The sequence below is a fragment of the Diceros bicornis genome, chromosome 32 (genome assembly GCF_020826845.1).
Source record: "Diceros bicornis minor isolate mBicDic1 chromosome 32, mDicBic1.mat.cur, whole genome shotgun sequence".
Lineage (NCBI taxonomy): Eukaryota > Metazoa > Chordata > Mammalia > Perissodactyla > Rhinocerotidae > Diceros > Diceros bicornis.
The window spans coordinates 30,728,256-30,742,906 of NC_080771.1; the positions used below are offsets into that span (position 1 = coordinate 30,728,256).

A 14,651-nucleotide genomic window follows, 5' to 3' on the forward strand; every position below is an offset into this window, starting at 1 on the left:
GGGAAACACGTTCACACAGTTGAGCCATGTCCTGCACACTTTCCTGATGGTTTCAATTCTGTACCTGGGGACCATCTCTGAGCAACTGACAACGACCTCAGTCATTAGGATGGTGGGCGGTATTCTCTTGGTTTTTTTAAATGTGTATGTAGGTGAGTCCTACATATTTGCTCACGTGTGCTTAGTTGTTTTATTTTATACAGTAGCTGGTGACCTGAATCTTGAAGGACCAGCCAGGATGGAAAGGATTGGGGGTGAGAGTGGAGGTGGGATGGGAGGTAGAGCTAGTAGAAAGGGTATCTCAGGGGGAGGCCCCAGAATGCCAAAACCTTACTTCTTGTCAGTACCCCAGAACAAGCATAATCTACAGCACCCTACATTATCCCCCATTGGGTGGTCTGCCATGGCGGGTCACACCTCCACTCTTCAGCACATGCTGTTTCTCTACAGAGAATGCCTTCTCTTACACACTTGCTTGCCTACTTACACCCCTTTTCAAGAATAGCTCAAATATAAACCTTTTCTCTGAAGCTTTCTCAGACTCGACGAGAGTTAATTGTTACACCTTCTATGTACTCATAACAGTTTAGTCTACTTCCACTTTAGCACTGTTTAAAAGTTTTTAGCTTTAAAAAAAAAGAGCAAAGGAGTGAGAGAAAAACAAGAACTTGGCTGTAAAAATATATCCATTTACAGCCTTTTTAATGTCCACTTTTAAATTGTTTTGCTTAATGACTATGGTAGGTTCAACTGTGTCCTCCAAAAAGAGACGTTGAAGTTCTAACCTTTGGTACCTGTGAATGTGACCTTATTTGGAAACAGGGCCTTTGCGGATGTAATCAATTTAAGACGAGCTCATGCTGGATTAAGGTGGGCCCGAATCCAATGATTGGTGTCCTCACAAGAAGAGGGAAATCTGAGCACAGAGACAGACACGGAGGAGAGAAGGCCACGTGACGGCAGAGGCAGATACTGAAGTGATACAGCTGCAAGTGAAGAAACACCAAGAACTGTCGGCGACCAGCAGGAGTTGGAAGAGGCAAGTTCCCTAGAAACTTCAGAAGGATCGTGGCTCTGCTGACACCTAGATTTCAGACTTCTGGCCTCTAGAACTGTGAGAGAATGAACTTCTGTTGTTTAAACCATCAAGTTTGTGGCACTCTGTCATGGCAGCCCTAGGACACTAATACAATGACAATGTAGCACAATGAGGCCATGTGCCATTCATTCATTCATTCACTCACTAAATATTCTTTGAGCACCTACTATGTGCCAGGCCCTGTGCTAAACTCTGGATTTTAAATAGGAGAGTGACACGATCAGTTGTGAACTTCAGCCAGGTCTGAATGCCACCTGGTGGCAGGAGGGAAGGTGGACTGGATGGGGTGAGACTGGAGGCAGGGAGACGGTGAGGAGGCTGCTCACAAGAGGTCAAAAACAGTGAGGACCGTGGCCGGGGGGCTGGAGGAGAGAGGAATAATCTGAAAGGTTATCTAGGAGGTAGAAATGTCCTCACTATATAACTTAGCAGTTATTATTCAAATCGAATTTTTGTCCAGCCTCACTGATTGGGGCCTGAAGTACGTGGTAGAAAATTGAAGTGTTCCAGCCAGGCGTCAGAAGGCACTTCTTTTTCTACCGGTAATGCCTGCTGTATTTCCATCTTGTCAATTCTACCTCTCAAGGGTGGCATATTGTTATTATAATTGTTATTTGCATTCCTTTCTCCCTTATTAGGCATTGAGCTCATTGAGGTCAGCAGCTCAAAATGATTTCTCATTTTTCTCTGTAATACCCAATATGACACTAGTCTCTCCTGTCCAGGAGGACTTTGTAGAATTAATGGATCCTCTTAAATGTTAATGGCATTATTTACGGTCTTTTGTTTAGTGGCGAAGAGTTGGCTCTGGGAGTCCTAGGGCGGCTCTCCCACCCCTCCCTATATCCTGCTTCCTGAACAGGCCTGTGGAGTGCACGGTTGTCTGGAGCTCACCACCCACACTTCTCCCCTGGGGAGGCAGCTGCCACCTTCGCCAGGACTTTGCCTGTCACCTTGAACCCTGCTATCTGAGATTTCCACGTTATCTGTTCAGCTTATCACCCTGGCTAATTAAAGGCACCATTTAGAAGCTAACTTAATTGGAAAACTGCAAAGTAATTTAGATACGATAACATTATCTCCAAAAGGGAAATATTAACTCATTTTAGGCAATAACTTTGTAATAGGAGATACAGAATTGCAAAATAAGGCTGCTGTTTTTTACAGCACAAACACTTTTCTTTTAATTCAGCTTTTACTTCTTCACTTCGAGACTGTTTCATGGAGGCCACACATTCCATGGAAAAAGCGGCCTCAGGGAAGGGTAGTCTCTCCTTCCTGGATCCTTCCCAAAATTGCAAGGTAAGAGGATCCCACGTTCAGATCTCCCACCCCTGCCACATGCTGTGTGATCTCTGGCCCAGGGGCACTGCCTGATTGAGCTTTAGTGGCTTCCTCCATAAAGAGGGGATGAGAAGAGTACCTGCCAGGTCTGTGGCAGGATGAGAAGTCACTGTGTGTGCAAAATACAGAGCAAGGGCACACATCTGTGAACACCCTTCCTTCTCCCTCCCAAAGCGAGGAGATGAAGACCTCCTGCTTGCCCCGGGAGCACCTCAGACCCTCCGAAGTGCAGACGTGTGTGATTCTGTACAAGCCTTCCACCCTCTGGAAGCGAATCCTCTTCTTCAGTCCCTAGATTGCTGCTGGAGGCAGCACGGCCAACTTGTGCAAACGTGTGACTTGGGAGGAAGCCCCAGGAGATACTCAACCCAACTCAGGGAAGGGCCCTGCCGGTTGACACCTCCGTGGAACTCCATCTCCCTCTGGCTCTACCCTTCTTCCCATTTCCCTCTCAGCAACCCCAGCCTCCAGTCCCTCGGGGCTGTGAACAGTTCACAACTTCACTCCCTCCCTCCCCCTCCTGCCCGCCATTTTCCTCTGGGCTCTGCTTCCCTCTCCTGCATCTCTCCTGCCACAGACCCAGACAGCGCACACCCACCCCCCAATAATCTGGAACGACATGTTTGTGGCCATACTGTGTGAAGCCTCAGAGTCTTTGCACAAGCTGTTCCCTTTACAGGACCACTCTTCCTGGCTTCTCCACTTGGCCAATTTCCGGCCATCCTTCAGCTCTTGGCTCAGCATTGCCCCTTTCAGGAAGCCATCTGGACATCCCCTCTCCTCACCGTGCTCCCGGCCCTGGAGGATTTCCCCCTTCTTCCTCTCTGTTGCCACAGCGGGCTGTGTCACCTCTGATGTGCAACTGCTCCCACTTGACAAGTGGCACTCCATTTTGTGGAACAAATGAATGAATGAACTAATTCACATTTTTACCATTGCCAACTATGGACTTCTCTGACACTTGTACCCTCTAAACTGAGTTGTCGTGCAGTCATAGCTGCCTCTGTCCACCTTAGTCACTTATAAATGCCATCGTAGCAGCTCTCTTGCTAGCTCAACACTGTCAAGAGAACTTTCCATGAGGATGGAGATGTTCTGCGTCTGCGCTGTCCAGCATGGCAGCCACTAGCCACAAATGTCTATGGAACCCTTGAAATGTAGCTAGTGTGAAAGAGGAATTTAATTTCCTTGCAGTTAATTTATATTAAATTTAAAGAGCCATGTGCTGTGTTGGACAACACAGCTCAGCTCCCACATTAATGCCTTCCTTGGACATGGTCTCTTGACTTAGGACCCCACTGCCTGCAGAATTTGGGCTTTACCCCAAATTCTTACAACCTGCACAACTCAATCCCTAAACCACTTTCCAGCCCAACTCAGAGGAAGTGGAGATGAATGGTGGTTGCAAGTACAGCCTCTGGAGCCGGGCTGCTGGGGTTCAAAGCCAAGCTCTGGGGTACTGGGCAAGTTACTTAACTCCTCTGCCTCACTTTCCTTATCTGTGAAATGGGGCTAGACACCTAACCTCAGGGTTATTGTGAGGAGGACATGTGTTCATATGCGTAAAAGGCTTAGAAGAATGCCTGGCACATGGGAAGCTCAAATAAATGGCACCTATAATATCATTATCTCTCACTACATCCCTGGAAGAGCCAGCCCTGCCTCCTTGCTGTCCCCCTACTAGAACTGTCCAGCCCCATGCCATTGTTCACACTGGTCATCCTGCCTGGAAGGCCACCCCCTCCTCTTTGCCCATCCAAATACTTCCCACTCTCAAGGGCTCGGCTGTGTACCTCCTCGCCCAGGAAGGCTGCTTTCCTAACCCTCCGCAGCCTGAGCAAGCTTTCCCTCCTTGGAACTCCCATGAGACTTCCTATCTGTGCCTCCTCTAGAGCAGCTGTAATAGGCAACTAGTCATCACTTACTGTGTACACATCTTCACAACCAGACTAGAAGAAACTTAAAATCCTAGGCTAGGTCATGAGTGTCTATTTTCCTTCCAGTGACAGGCCAGGGTTGTATACATTGTGACTGCTCAAAAAAATTAATATTCCTGATTATCGTATTGGCTGACCTTTGCAATTTTCTCTCTTTCCCAAGAAAAGAAAGGAAAGGACCAGGCTATGAGCTCCTACTATACTCTAAGCACCATGTCAGACATGATCGGAGCTTGTATTGTTTAATTTGAACTTTGCAGCCACCTGGTAAGGCGAGTATTATAATTCCTGCTTTAGAGATCAGGAAATCGATGGTCTGAGATTTAAGAAGGTGGCTCAGACACTCAGCTAGTACGTGGAAGAGGTGAAGCTCAAATGTAAATGGGTCTGTTGGGGGAGCTAGTCTCCAGAGACGGCCCAGGGGCCGCCCAGTCCAGACCGCATATTCAGACTTGGTGTGGCCCCTCCCCGCCCTGTGATTTGTGCTAACCAATAGAAGGCAGTAGAAGTGGAACTGCACCCGTTCTGGGTTCAGCCCTAAAGGAGCCTGGAAGCTTCTGCTTCTTCTCTCCTGAGACACTCAGTTTCGGAGGCTTTTGCTGCCATGGCAGAATTCCAGCTGTCCTACTGGAGAGATCCCAGGGAGAGGGTCAGGGACAGGCCCTGAGACCACATGGAGAGGGAGAGAGGCCCAGGCCTGGCCCAGTGTACTGCCGCTGACTTGTAACCACGTAAGGAACCCAAGCAGTGAAAGCAGAAGAACTGCCCAGCAGAGCCCAATCAACCCACAGAACTGAGCCTACAGACACAATAAAAAATAGTGGTTGTTTTAAGCCACCAAGTTTAGGTTTGTTCCACAGTAATAAATGACCAAAACGCTGGTGTAAGTTGAGTTACATCCCTTCACATTCCCAATGCCCTGTTCTCTTATGCACTGGCCAGTTTTAGCCCCATTTTAGGGCAGTGAATGCATTATAGAAATTGTCTGTGGAACACCTACTTTTGCTCTCATATCTACTTCTGTTCCTCAAACAGCAGCTTCGAAAAGTGGGAAGCATTGCTGTGCGGTGGGGAAGAACGTGCACTGACTTGCTGTTGACCTTGATTGAGTTCCTCCACATCTCTGAGGCTGTACAAATAAGATAGCTAATGACTCCCTTGCAGGAATGTGTACAGATTAAACAAAAGACTGCTAATAAGACATTTAGCATGCCACTTGGCACGTGTCAAGTGTCCAGTGAATGGAGTTTATCAGAGGCTGGAGGACAGGCCAGGAGACAGCTCCTACTGGTGACAAGTCCCTTGTCCCACTTTTCCCGTATTAGCAAAAACATAGAAAGCAGGGGTCAGGCTTCCGTGGGTCCAGAGTGATGCCAGACCTTGGAGAAGAGCATCTGCTGCTTGTTATCTCTGTTTATAAAGAGGGAGGATGGAGGTCCAGCATGGAGGCAGTCCTATGACCCACTGCAGGACCCTAACTCCTCTGGGAAATGCATGTCATTTTTTGCGGGGGGGGGGGGGGTGGAGGCGTAGTGCAGACTCAGCCCCCAAACAAAAAGAATATCATAGGAGCCCAAGAAGGCAGAGACTGAGTCTTATTAATCACTCTATATCCCCAGAACTCGGCATGTAGTCAGTGTAAGTTCCAAGCAGGCACAGAATTATTTTCCTGTTTTGTTCACTGCTATATTTCCAGCACACAGTAGGTCCTCAGTAAACATACATTGAACAAATGAATGAATGAATTCGAGAGTGAATGAATGTTGTACTGCCTGTAGCCAACCCTGTAGGCTGCCTATCCCAAGCCATTCCTTCCTCTTTCCTTGCTAATGGAACCCTGATGTGATTGAACGTGCTACTCCATGGGAAACTCATGATGGATTTAAGGAAATCAGGGCACTCCTGTTCCTGCTTGCCAGGGATTGGTCTAGGAGTGGTCATGTGACACAGTGCAGCCAATGAGACTAAGACAAAAATCTGCTCAGGGGATTCTGGGAAATATTTTCCTCCAGCGTAAAGAGAGAGAGAGATGTAAAAAGAAAATGCTTGCTTTGTCCCCACCTTATCGCCCTGCTTTTGCACATTGTTATGCAAGGACGTGGTTCCTGGAGGGAAGGCCATCATTCGGAACCCAAACTGAACAAGCCCAAGGATGAGAAGCCAGCCCTCTGAGCATGGCAGTGTGGTGCCTTGTGAGATGACCCACGTGAGCTTCCGAGCCCTCCAGGACCCCCTAGATGACGATGTCTGAGATAAATGCCCATCTTCAGGGTGTCGTTAGATACTCTGTTCCTTTTAAGCAAAGTGTCTTCCATCAAGTGGTGCCTTCATGATGTTGTTAGGAGCTGAATTGTGTTCCCCTAAATTCACGTGTTGAAGCCCTAACTCCCAGCACCTCAGAAAGTGACTGTATGTGGATATGACACCTTTAAAGAGGTGATTGAGTTAAAATGAGTCCATTAGTTGGGCCCTAATCCAATCTGACTGGTCTGCTTATAAGAAGAGGGAATTTGGACACACAGAGACACCAGGCATGTCCACACAGAGCACAGCCGTGTGAAGACACAGCAAGAAGGTGACCATCTGCAACCCAAGAAGAGGGACCTCAGAAGAAACCAAAGATGTTGACACCTTGACCCCAGCCTCCAGAACTGTGAGAAAATAGATTTGTGTGGTTGAGGTCACCCAGTCTGTGGTACTTTGTTGTGGCAGTCCTATAAAACTAATACAGATATCTACTGTGATGATTAATTTATTATCACCATTATAAAAAAAATCCTTATCTCACCATATAATTGTCCCCAGGGTGGGGTTGGGAACTGGATGAATAAGGCTTGCCTTGGTTCTTCAGGATTATGTAATAGGCAATGATGTCAACCCAAGACTGGCCCTCCCGGGGTCCTCCACCCATCGACACATCCACCCATTATTTCCTTCAGTAAAAATCTAGCAAACGTCCACCATGCATTGGAGTTGTGTGGAATTGTCACAGAGCATGTGCTTTGAAGTCAGCCTGCCTGGTTTTGCTTCCTAATTCGATATCTTAGTAGCTGTGTGACCTAAGCCCAGCTGGTTATCTTCTCTGAGTTTTCTCTTCTCTGGAATAGGTGGTAAGAATACCCATCTCACGGGATTATTTGAGGCCAGAGCGAGCTGGTGCTTGTTGAGTGCTTCGTAAAGCACTTGACTCAGAACGTGGATGGGGACCGTTGCTGTTCTGAATACACAAAATGGACAAGAAAGGAGAACACAGTCATGTTTTCACTTATATAATTTCAACATAATCCTCCCAACAAACCTTGTGACATAGGTATTGCCACCCTGCTTTGCAAAGTAAAGTGAGGTTCAGAGGGATCATGTGACAGTAGTCACAGTTTTTAAATCACAGGGCTGAGGTCCCAGCCGAGGTCTTCTGATCGCTAAGCCCTGAGCTCTCTCCTTCTGTACCAGAGCAGCCGCCCCTGGCGGTGCAGTTTTTTCCAGAGCCCTCAGTGTGTGCCAGACATTCTCCTTTAATCCTCACAGGATGCAGCTTTCATAACCTGGGAATAAATAACCCTGACATGGATACACATGTTTAGACCAGACAGCAGAATAGACTGGCATGTTATGATGGGACTTGATGGAAAATGTGAGTCAAAGGGAAGTTCTTCTGAGAGAATAGGGAAGACAGGGTAACAATATTGACTGATAACAGTTTGGAGCCAGCTTTGTTGGACCCTTGACTTATAATAACCTCGAGATTTTGATGTCAATATACCCCCATTTTACAGTTAAGGAAATCGAGGCTCCAAGAGGATAAGTAATATACCCCGGAAACACAGAAAAGGGAGGAATGGGAATCTAGTATCAACTCAAACATGTAGCATCTTCCCCTGGACCAGTGCTTCTCAACGGCTGCTGCACACATTAGAATCATCTGGAGACATTTAAAAATGATACTGAGGGCTGGGCTCCACCTTCAGAGAATCTGAATCAGTGGGTCTGGAGTGGGGCCGGCACCGGCACTTTTAAAGGTCTCAACCAGGTGACTGGAACGTGCAGCCAGGAGTGGAAGCACAGCCAGACCAGCCCACTCTCAGGACGGAGCTCTGAGATCCTGGAGCACAGTCTCGGCCCAGACCTGACGATAATTGTGCTCAGCTGGCTGCAGGAAGCCAGCACCACTCACTCTCCTCACTCCACCCGGAGAGGGAATGGCTGGTTCTTTCTTCAGCGTGAGTTCAGATGAGTTCATTAACTCATCACTCAACATTCATAGCATCTTGAATATGAATTTTAGGCCATGGCGTCACATCAAGATGCACAAATTTAGGGAATTCCTAAAATCAAATACAGGCCTCATTTCTCCCTCGTTGTAGACCAGGAAGTTGAGCTGAAGTTTGCTTTTGACTATTCTTCATAGGTCCTGAGTAGAGGTTTTGGTTCTCTATATTTATTGTTTAAATGGGTACATGAAATGTTTTATGTTTACTTCTCCAAAAAAGCAACATAGAAAATTAAGTTGCTTTTTTTTTTTTGATGAGGAAGATTTGCTCTGAGCCAACATCTGTTGCCATTCTTCCCCTTTTTTTGCTTGAGGAAGATTAGCCCTGAGCTAACCTCTGTGCCCCATCTTCCTCTATTTTGTATGTGGGTTGCCACTACAGCATGGCTGACGAGTGGTGTAGGTCCGTGCCTAGGATCTGAACCCGCAAACCCGGGCCACCAAAGCAGAGCCCACCGGACTTAACCACTACACCATGGGGCCAGCCCCTAAGTTGCTCTTTACATATGATTTTTTAAGGAGGAGGAGGCTCAGGCACTTTTATCAAAAACAAAACAAAAACTTTTCCCATCTCAGCCAAAGAAGTTCCCGTGATGTGCAGCAGGAATAAACGTGATTGGCACGCTCTTGGCTCCCCTAATTCCAGGTGTCTTTGATGGTCCTGACAGTCTCTCTTCTTGCTCTGATCACGAACCATCTCCATCTCCTGAGTTGGATTAATTTAGACAACATATCTAAGCAGAATGTACCGCTAAATTATCCCACCAATTTAAACCCAGCAGGAGACTGGCTTTTCTTGGTTAAGCCAAAAGTGAAACTGGAAAGGGTGAGTTGGGGATACAATAAGAGGATTAAAGATTAGCTAGGACACATGGTCGGGGAACTGACCTTGGACCAAATGTAAATAACCCCAGCGCAGCTTCCCTGTGCCTACAAAGAGATACCAGGCCCTCAGAGAGGGAAAGGCGAACGGAGAAACAAGTGGCATCCGGAGGGAGGGAGATGTAAAGGAGGGAGGGCAGGAGGGGAAGCAAAGGGGCAGCCCGGAGCAGCTGCTCCGACAGACACAGAGGAGCGTCTGTTCGCCATCAGTACCTCTTGCGTTGCGCCCCACGCGATGGATGTCCTATTCGGCAGAAATAAGAAAGAACAGCTGGAGCCTGTGCGGGCCAAAGTGACAGGTGAGCGTTAGGTATAAATGACTGGCTCTTCTTTTATCTTTACGTGTGCACTTTTTCCTGTTTATAAAAGTCATACTTGTAAATTATTTTTGGAAAGTCTGGAAAACAGTAGATAGGTGGAAAATGACCCATAATCCAGACATATTCTCCGTGAAAAACTAGCTGTGCTTTTGCACGTTAGAACTCACAGTTTCCAAGGAGAGAGAGTCGTTCGCACTATCTCCAGGGGAAAATCCCAGGAATGCTGCAATCGGCATGTAAACAGTGGGGTGATTCTGCAAAATGTGGCCCATTCCAAATGCGTGATATATTTGTGCATCCTAAATTAATTTCAAAATGCTACGAGAAGTGTGGGTGAGCTCCCACCCCTGCACAGGCACAGAGCCTGACGTGAACGCCACTTAGGTGCCCACAGGTGTGATTCGGCACGTGAGTGCCTGCAGGGCCAGCGAAACAGACCCGGAGTGGGACCCTCTGCAGGAACATCCCCTTAGCCAGCTTTGTGTCTTGTTTATTTCTCCGGCTTTCTCCTCCTCTTCCGCGTCGCCACTTCCTTGGTACCATCTTGTTGAGACTTAAAGGGCAGTGACTGTTCTGAACTCTCAGGTCGCCAGAGTGGCGCTGGCTCAGTGTTCTGAGAACGGTGAGTGGGTCAGCTCAGGCACACAGGCACTTTCAGCTTGAGAGAGATGGACAAGGAGAGACAGCAGCGTTCTTGGTGAGACAAGCCAGATTGGAACTTTTCAACCGGGGCGTTGCCTTGGAAGGCTTTTGAAAGAAAAAATTGCTTTTATGTATACTTTTTGTGACTACAAAAGTAATGTACAATTTATATCTATATATGTGTGTATATATTATGTGTACATATATGTACAACTTGGAAGTGCAAACGAGAACAGAGAGAAATAAAAATTAGCTATATTCCCATCTCTTAAGCACTATTAATATTTGAGTCTATTTTCTTTAACTTTTTAAGATAGATAGTACAGATTGATTGATAGACTATATATATATTTTTTTCAAAAAACAAATATACATTTATTATTTTTTATTTTAAAAAAGGGATGCTACAATTCCTGTCCTTTTATGCTCTGGGGTGCCATGAACATTTTGCCATTGTACCTCCCTTTACACCTCATGTTTAATGACTGCATGGAAATCCTTGGAAATTTTAGAAAACAAGACTCCTAGAACCTGTGATACTGAATGGATCCCTAGATCTAGCTGTTCTCGAAGGATGGTCCCCAGACCTACAGCCTCAGCATCACCCGGGCACTTGTTAGAATCACAATTCCCGGGCCCCACTCCAGACCCACAGCATCAGACACTCTGTGGATGGAGCCCAGAAATCTGTGTTTCCACAAGCCCTCTGGGGGCTTCCAAGTGTTAGGACCACAGCTGTCAATCACACCTCCCTGCTTGACAGATGTGAAGCTGAGGGCTAGAGATGGGCAGTGACGTGCCCAAGGCTAGGCAGCCATTGGAAGACAGGTGACCCTCGTGCAGGCCTCGGGCCCTGGGTCGAGTCTAATCAGGTGGTCAGCATCCATTGGCCGACAGCTAACTAAAGGTTGTGCCTGTGTGGACAACTCTGCCCACGGAGGCCACACCAAGGCTCTGGCTTCGTGTCAGCTGTGCATTATTGGCTGAGACCTTCTTGGCAAGTTACTTAAGCGTTTCTTGCCTCAGTTTCCTCTCATGTCAAATGAAGTCAGCATGTACCTACCACAGAGGGTTGCTGCAATGATGAAATAATTTAATCCACCTAGAACACAGTGCCTGGCACATAAGCGCCGATAAATATTCTTGTTCTTATATCTGGGGCTCTTGTTATATTCTCAGATTCACCTCTCCCTGCTCTGCCTCACCCACTCCCTCTCCTGTGTGCTGGGTCAATGTGAGGAGTCCCACCATTCACTTAGTCATCCAAGGCAAGAGACTTGTGGGGGGTGTTTCTGAGTGCTTCCCTGCCCTTGGCTCCAAATTTAGTCAAACTCTGAGTCCTGTCAGTTAGTTCTATGTCCTCCAAGTCTCTTTCCTTCCCCATCGCTGCTACCCAGGTCCTCGCTCTGGTCTTCCCACCTCTCCTCAGCTCCTCTCCTCCTCCGCTGCCCACAATCCATACCATAGTGAGAGACAACTTTTGAAACCCCAAATCTGAGCATATTCCATTTATACAAAATGTCCAGAATAAGTAAACCCGTAGAGGCAGAAAGTAGATTAGTGGTTGCCAGGGGCTTGGAGGAAGGGGAATGAGGAGTGACTTCTCAAAATGGCTGTGGGGTCTCCTTTGGGGATGAAGAAAATGTTCTAGAATTAGATAGTGGTGATGGTTGTACAACATTTTGAATATACTAAAAACCTCTGAATTGTATACTTCAAAATGGTGGATTTTATGTTATGTGAATTTTATCTCAATAAAAAAATTGCAAAAGAAAAATCTGATGCTGTCATTCCATTATAACCATCAAAGGTGTCCCATTTCTCTGAGCAAAATCAAAGCCCTTGGTGTGGTCTTGTTGACCTTTGTCACTAGACCCCTGCTTAACTCTCCAGCCTCATAACTTAATGATATCCTCGCTTGAAAATTATGGTCCAGTCTTACTGGAAACAGCTTGCACATCTCCTGGTCTTTGAACTGGTCTTTGATCTCTTGGTTCAGGTTCCCCTGGAAGTAAGAATTCAGGTGTAAGTAGTTTATTTGGGTTGTGATCCCGAGAAACAGTGGGAGGGAAGCCAATAAAAGGGGCATTGTCAAGCCATTGACCACTGGGAGCCATCAGAGCTGAATCCTCTAGGCGTAGCGTAAAGCATGCCTTGCATTGTCCCAGCTGAAGGCAAGGAAGTGGTGGTATTTGTCCCCCAACTCCCCATGCGTCGTTGGGTGAAAGCCGCTTCCAAGGGCATTAACCCTCCAGTGTATCTGGCTTGTCCAGTGTGTGGGCAGAGCAGCTCCCACAGTGAGAACAAAGCCCTCAGGCAGAGAGCTGCAGGTATCTGCAGAAAGCAGCCTTCAGGGAGAGGTGAGGGCCAGCGGACACGGGCGGGCCACCAACAGCATCTGCTACAGCCCTGTATCTCTAGAGCAGTGCTGTCCCAGGGAAATATACTGCATGCCACATGTGTCATTTTAAGTCTTCTGATAGCCACAGTCAAAAAAGTAGAAAGAGACAGGTGAAATTAATTTTGATAGTATATTTTATTTAACACAGCATATGCAAAACATTATCAGTTCAACATGTAATCAATATTTTAAAAATTGCTAATGAAATATTTTACATTCTTTTCACACCAAGTCTTTGAAATCCAGTTCTCTTCCATGCAGCAGCCTGGGAGAGTCTGTCCATTGCCTTTGTCACAGTGTATTTTGAGTGTCTGTTGATTCCTCCATCTCTGTCTCTCAATGGACGGTGAGCGACTTGAGGACAAGGACAACATCTATTCATCTTGGTATCCTCAGTGCTAGCACAATACCGGGCGTGTTTTTGGAAACGAGTAAATGGATGGATGCACTGAGTGGTATTGGGGTTATATGGCCTCAATTCCCTTCCATGGTCATTTCTACTGGCTTTTTGGTTTGGACGTGGAAACTGGAAATTGAACCTTCTTTCTCTTCATAGGCAAGATTCCAACATGGCTGCAGGGAACGCTGCTTCGCAACGGGCCTGGGATGCACACAGTGGGAGAGACCAGATACAACCACTGGTTTGATGGCCTGGCCTTGCTGCACAGCTTCACAATTAGGGATGGTAAGAACACCGTATTGGTTTGCTGTTGCTGCTGTAACAAATGACCACAAATTTGCTCTTTTTTTTTCTGGTGAGGAAGACTGGCCCTGAGCTAACACCTGTTGCCAATCTTCCTCTTTTTGCTTGAGGAAGATTGGCCCTGAGCTAACATCTGTGCCCATCTTCCTCTATTTTGTATGTGGGACGCCACCTCAGCGTGGTTTGATGAGCGGTGCATCAGTCTGCACCCAGGGTGTGAACCTGTGAACCCCGGGCCACCAAAGTGGAGCAGGCCGAACCTAACCACTATGCCTGGGGCCGGCCCCATGACCACAAATCAGTAGCTCAAAACAACACAAATTTATTCTCTTACAATTGTGGAAATCAGAAATCTAAACTGGGCTTCGCTGGGCTAAAATTAAGGTGTCAGCAGGTCTGCATTCCTTCTGGAGGCTCCAGGGAGAGACTCTATTTCTTTGCCTTTTCCAGCTTCTAAACTACCTGCATTCCTTGGCTTGTGGCCCCATCTCTGCCTTCAAAGCCAGCAGTGTAGCATCTTGCAGTCTCTCTCTCTGTCTTTTGTTTTCCTCTCTCTCTCTCTCTGCTTCTATCAGCACATCTCCTTCTCTGACTCTGACCCTCCTGTCTCCCTCTTATAAGGACCTTTGTGATGACATTGGGCTGGCCCAGACAATCCAGGATAATCGCCTTTATCGAGATCCTTAATTGCATCATATCTGTAAAGTCTCTTTTGCCACATCAGGTAACATAGTCACCAGTTCCACGGATTAGAACATGGTCATCTTGGGGAGGCCATCATTCAGCCCTTCACAAGCACAAACCTCCCTGGAAAGGTGGCCAAGGTTCTTTCTCAAAGAGTTCAACTTGCAAAATAATCAGCGTTCTCTATACGGTGGGCAAGAGCAGCTGGCAGATGACGGGCTTTGGAATCAGACACACGTCAAATCCAAATAGAGAGAACAGAGCTGAAATGAACAAAGCTGAGTGTATTGCTCAAAAGGCGAGAGAGAGCCATGTCACTCAAGCCACAAGGTCAGTGGCTCTCCCCGAGTGGACACTGAATATCGGGCAGAA

At 47.0% G+C, this 14,651-nt stretch overlaps 1 protein-coding gene across 1 annotated transcript in view; it reads left to right on the forward strand.

Annotated features, from left to right (window-relative positions):
• The first annotated feature begins 9,714 nt into the window (after positions 1 to 9,714).
• Positions 9,715 to 14,651, forward strand: part of BCO1 (beta-carotene oxygenase 1) — a 36,465-nt gene continuing 31,528 nt past the window's right edge. The window contains exons 1-2 of the mRNA XM_058528351.1: positions 9,715 to 9,828; positions 13,449 to 13,577. Of these exons, the coding sequence (XP_058384334.1) occupies positions 9,765 to 9,828; positions 13,449 to 13,577 (193 nt within the window). The 5' untranslated portion in view covers positions 9,715 to 9,764. The remainder of the gene's footprint in view (positions 9,829 to 13,448; positions 13,578 to 14,651) is intronic.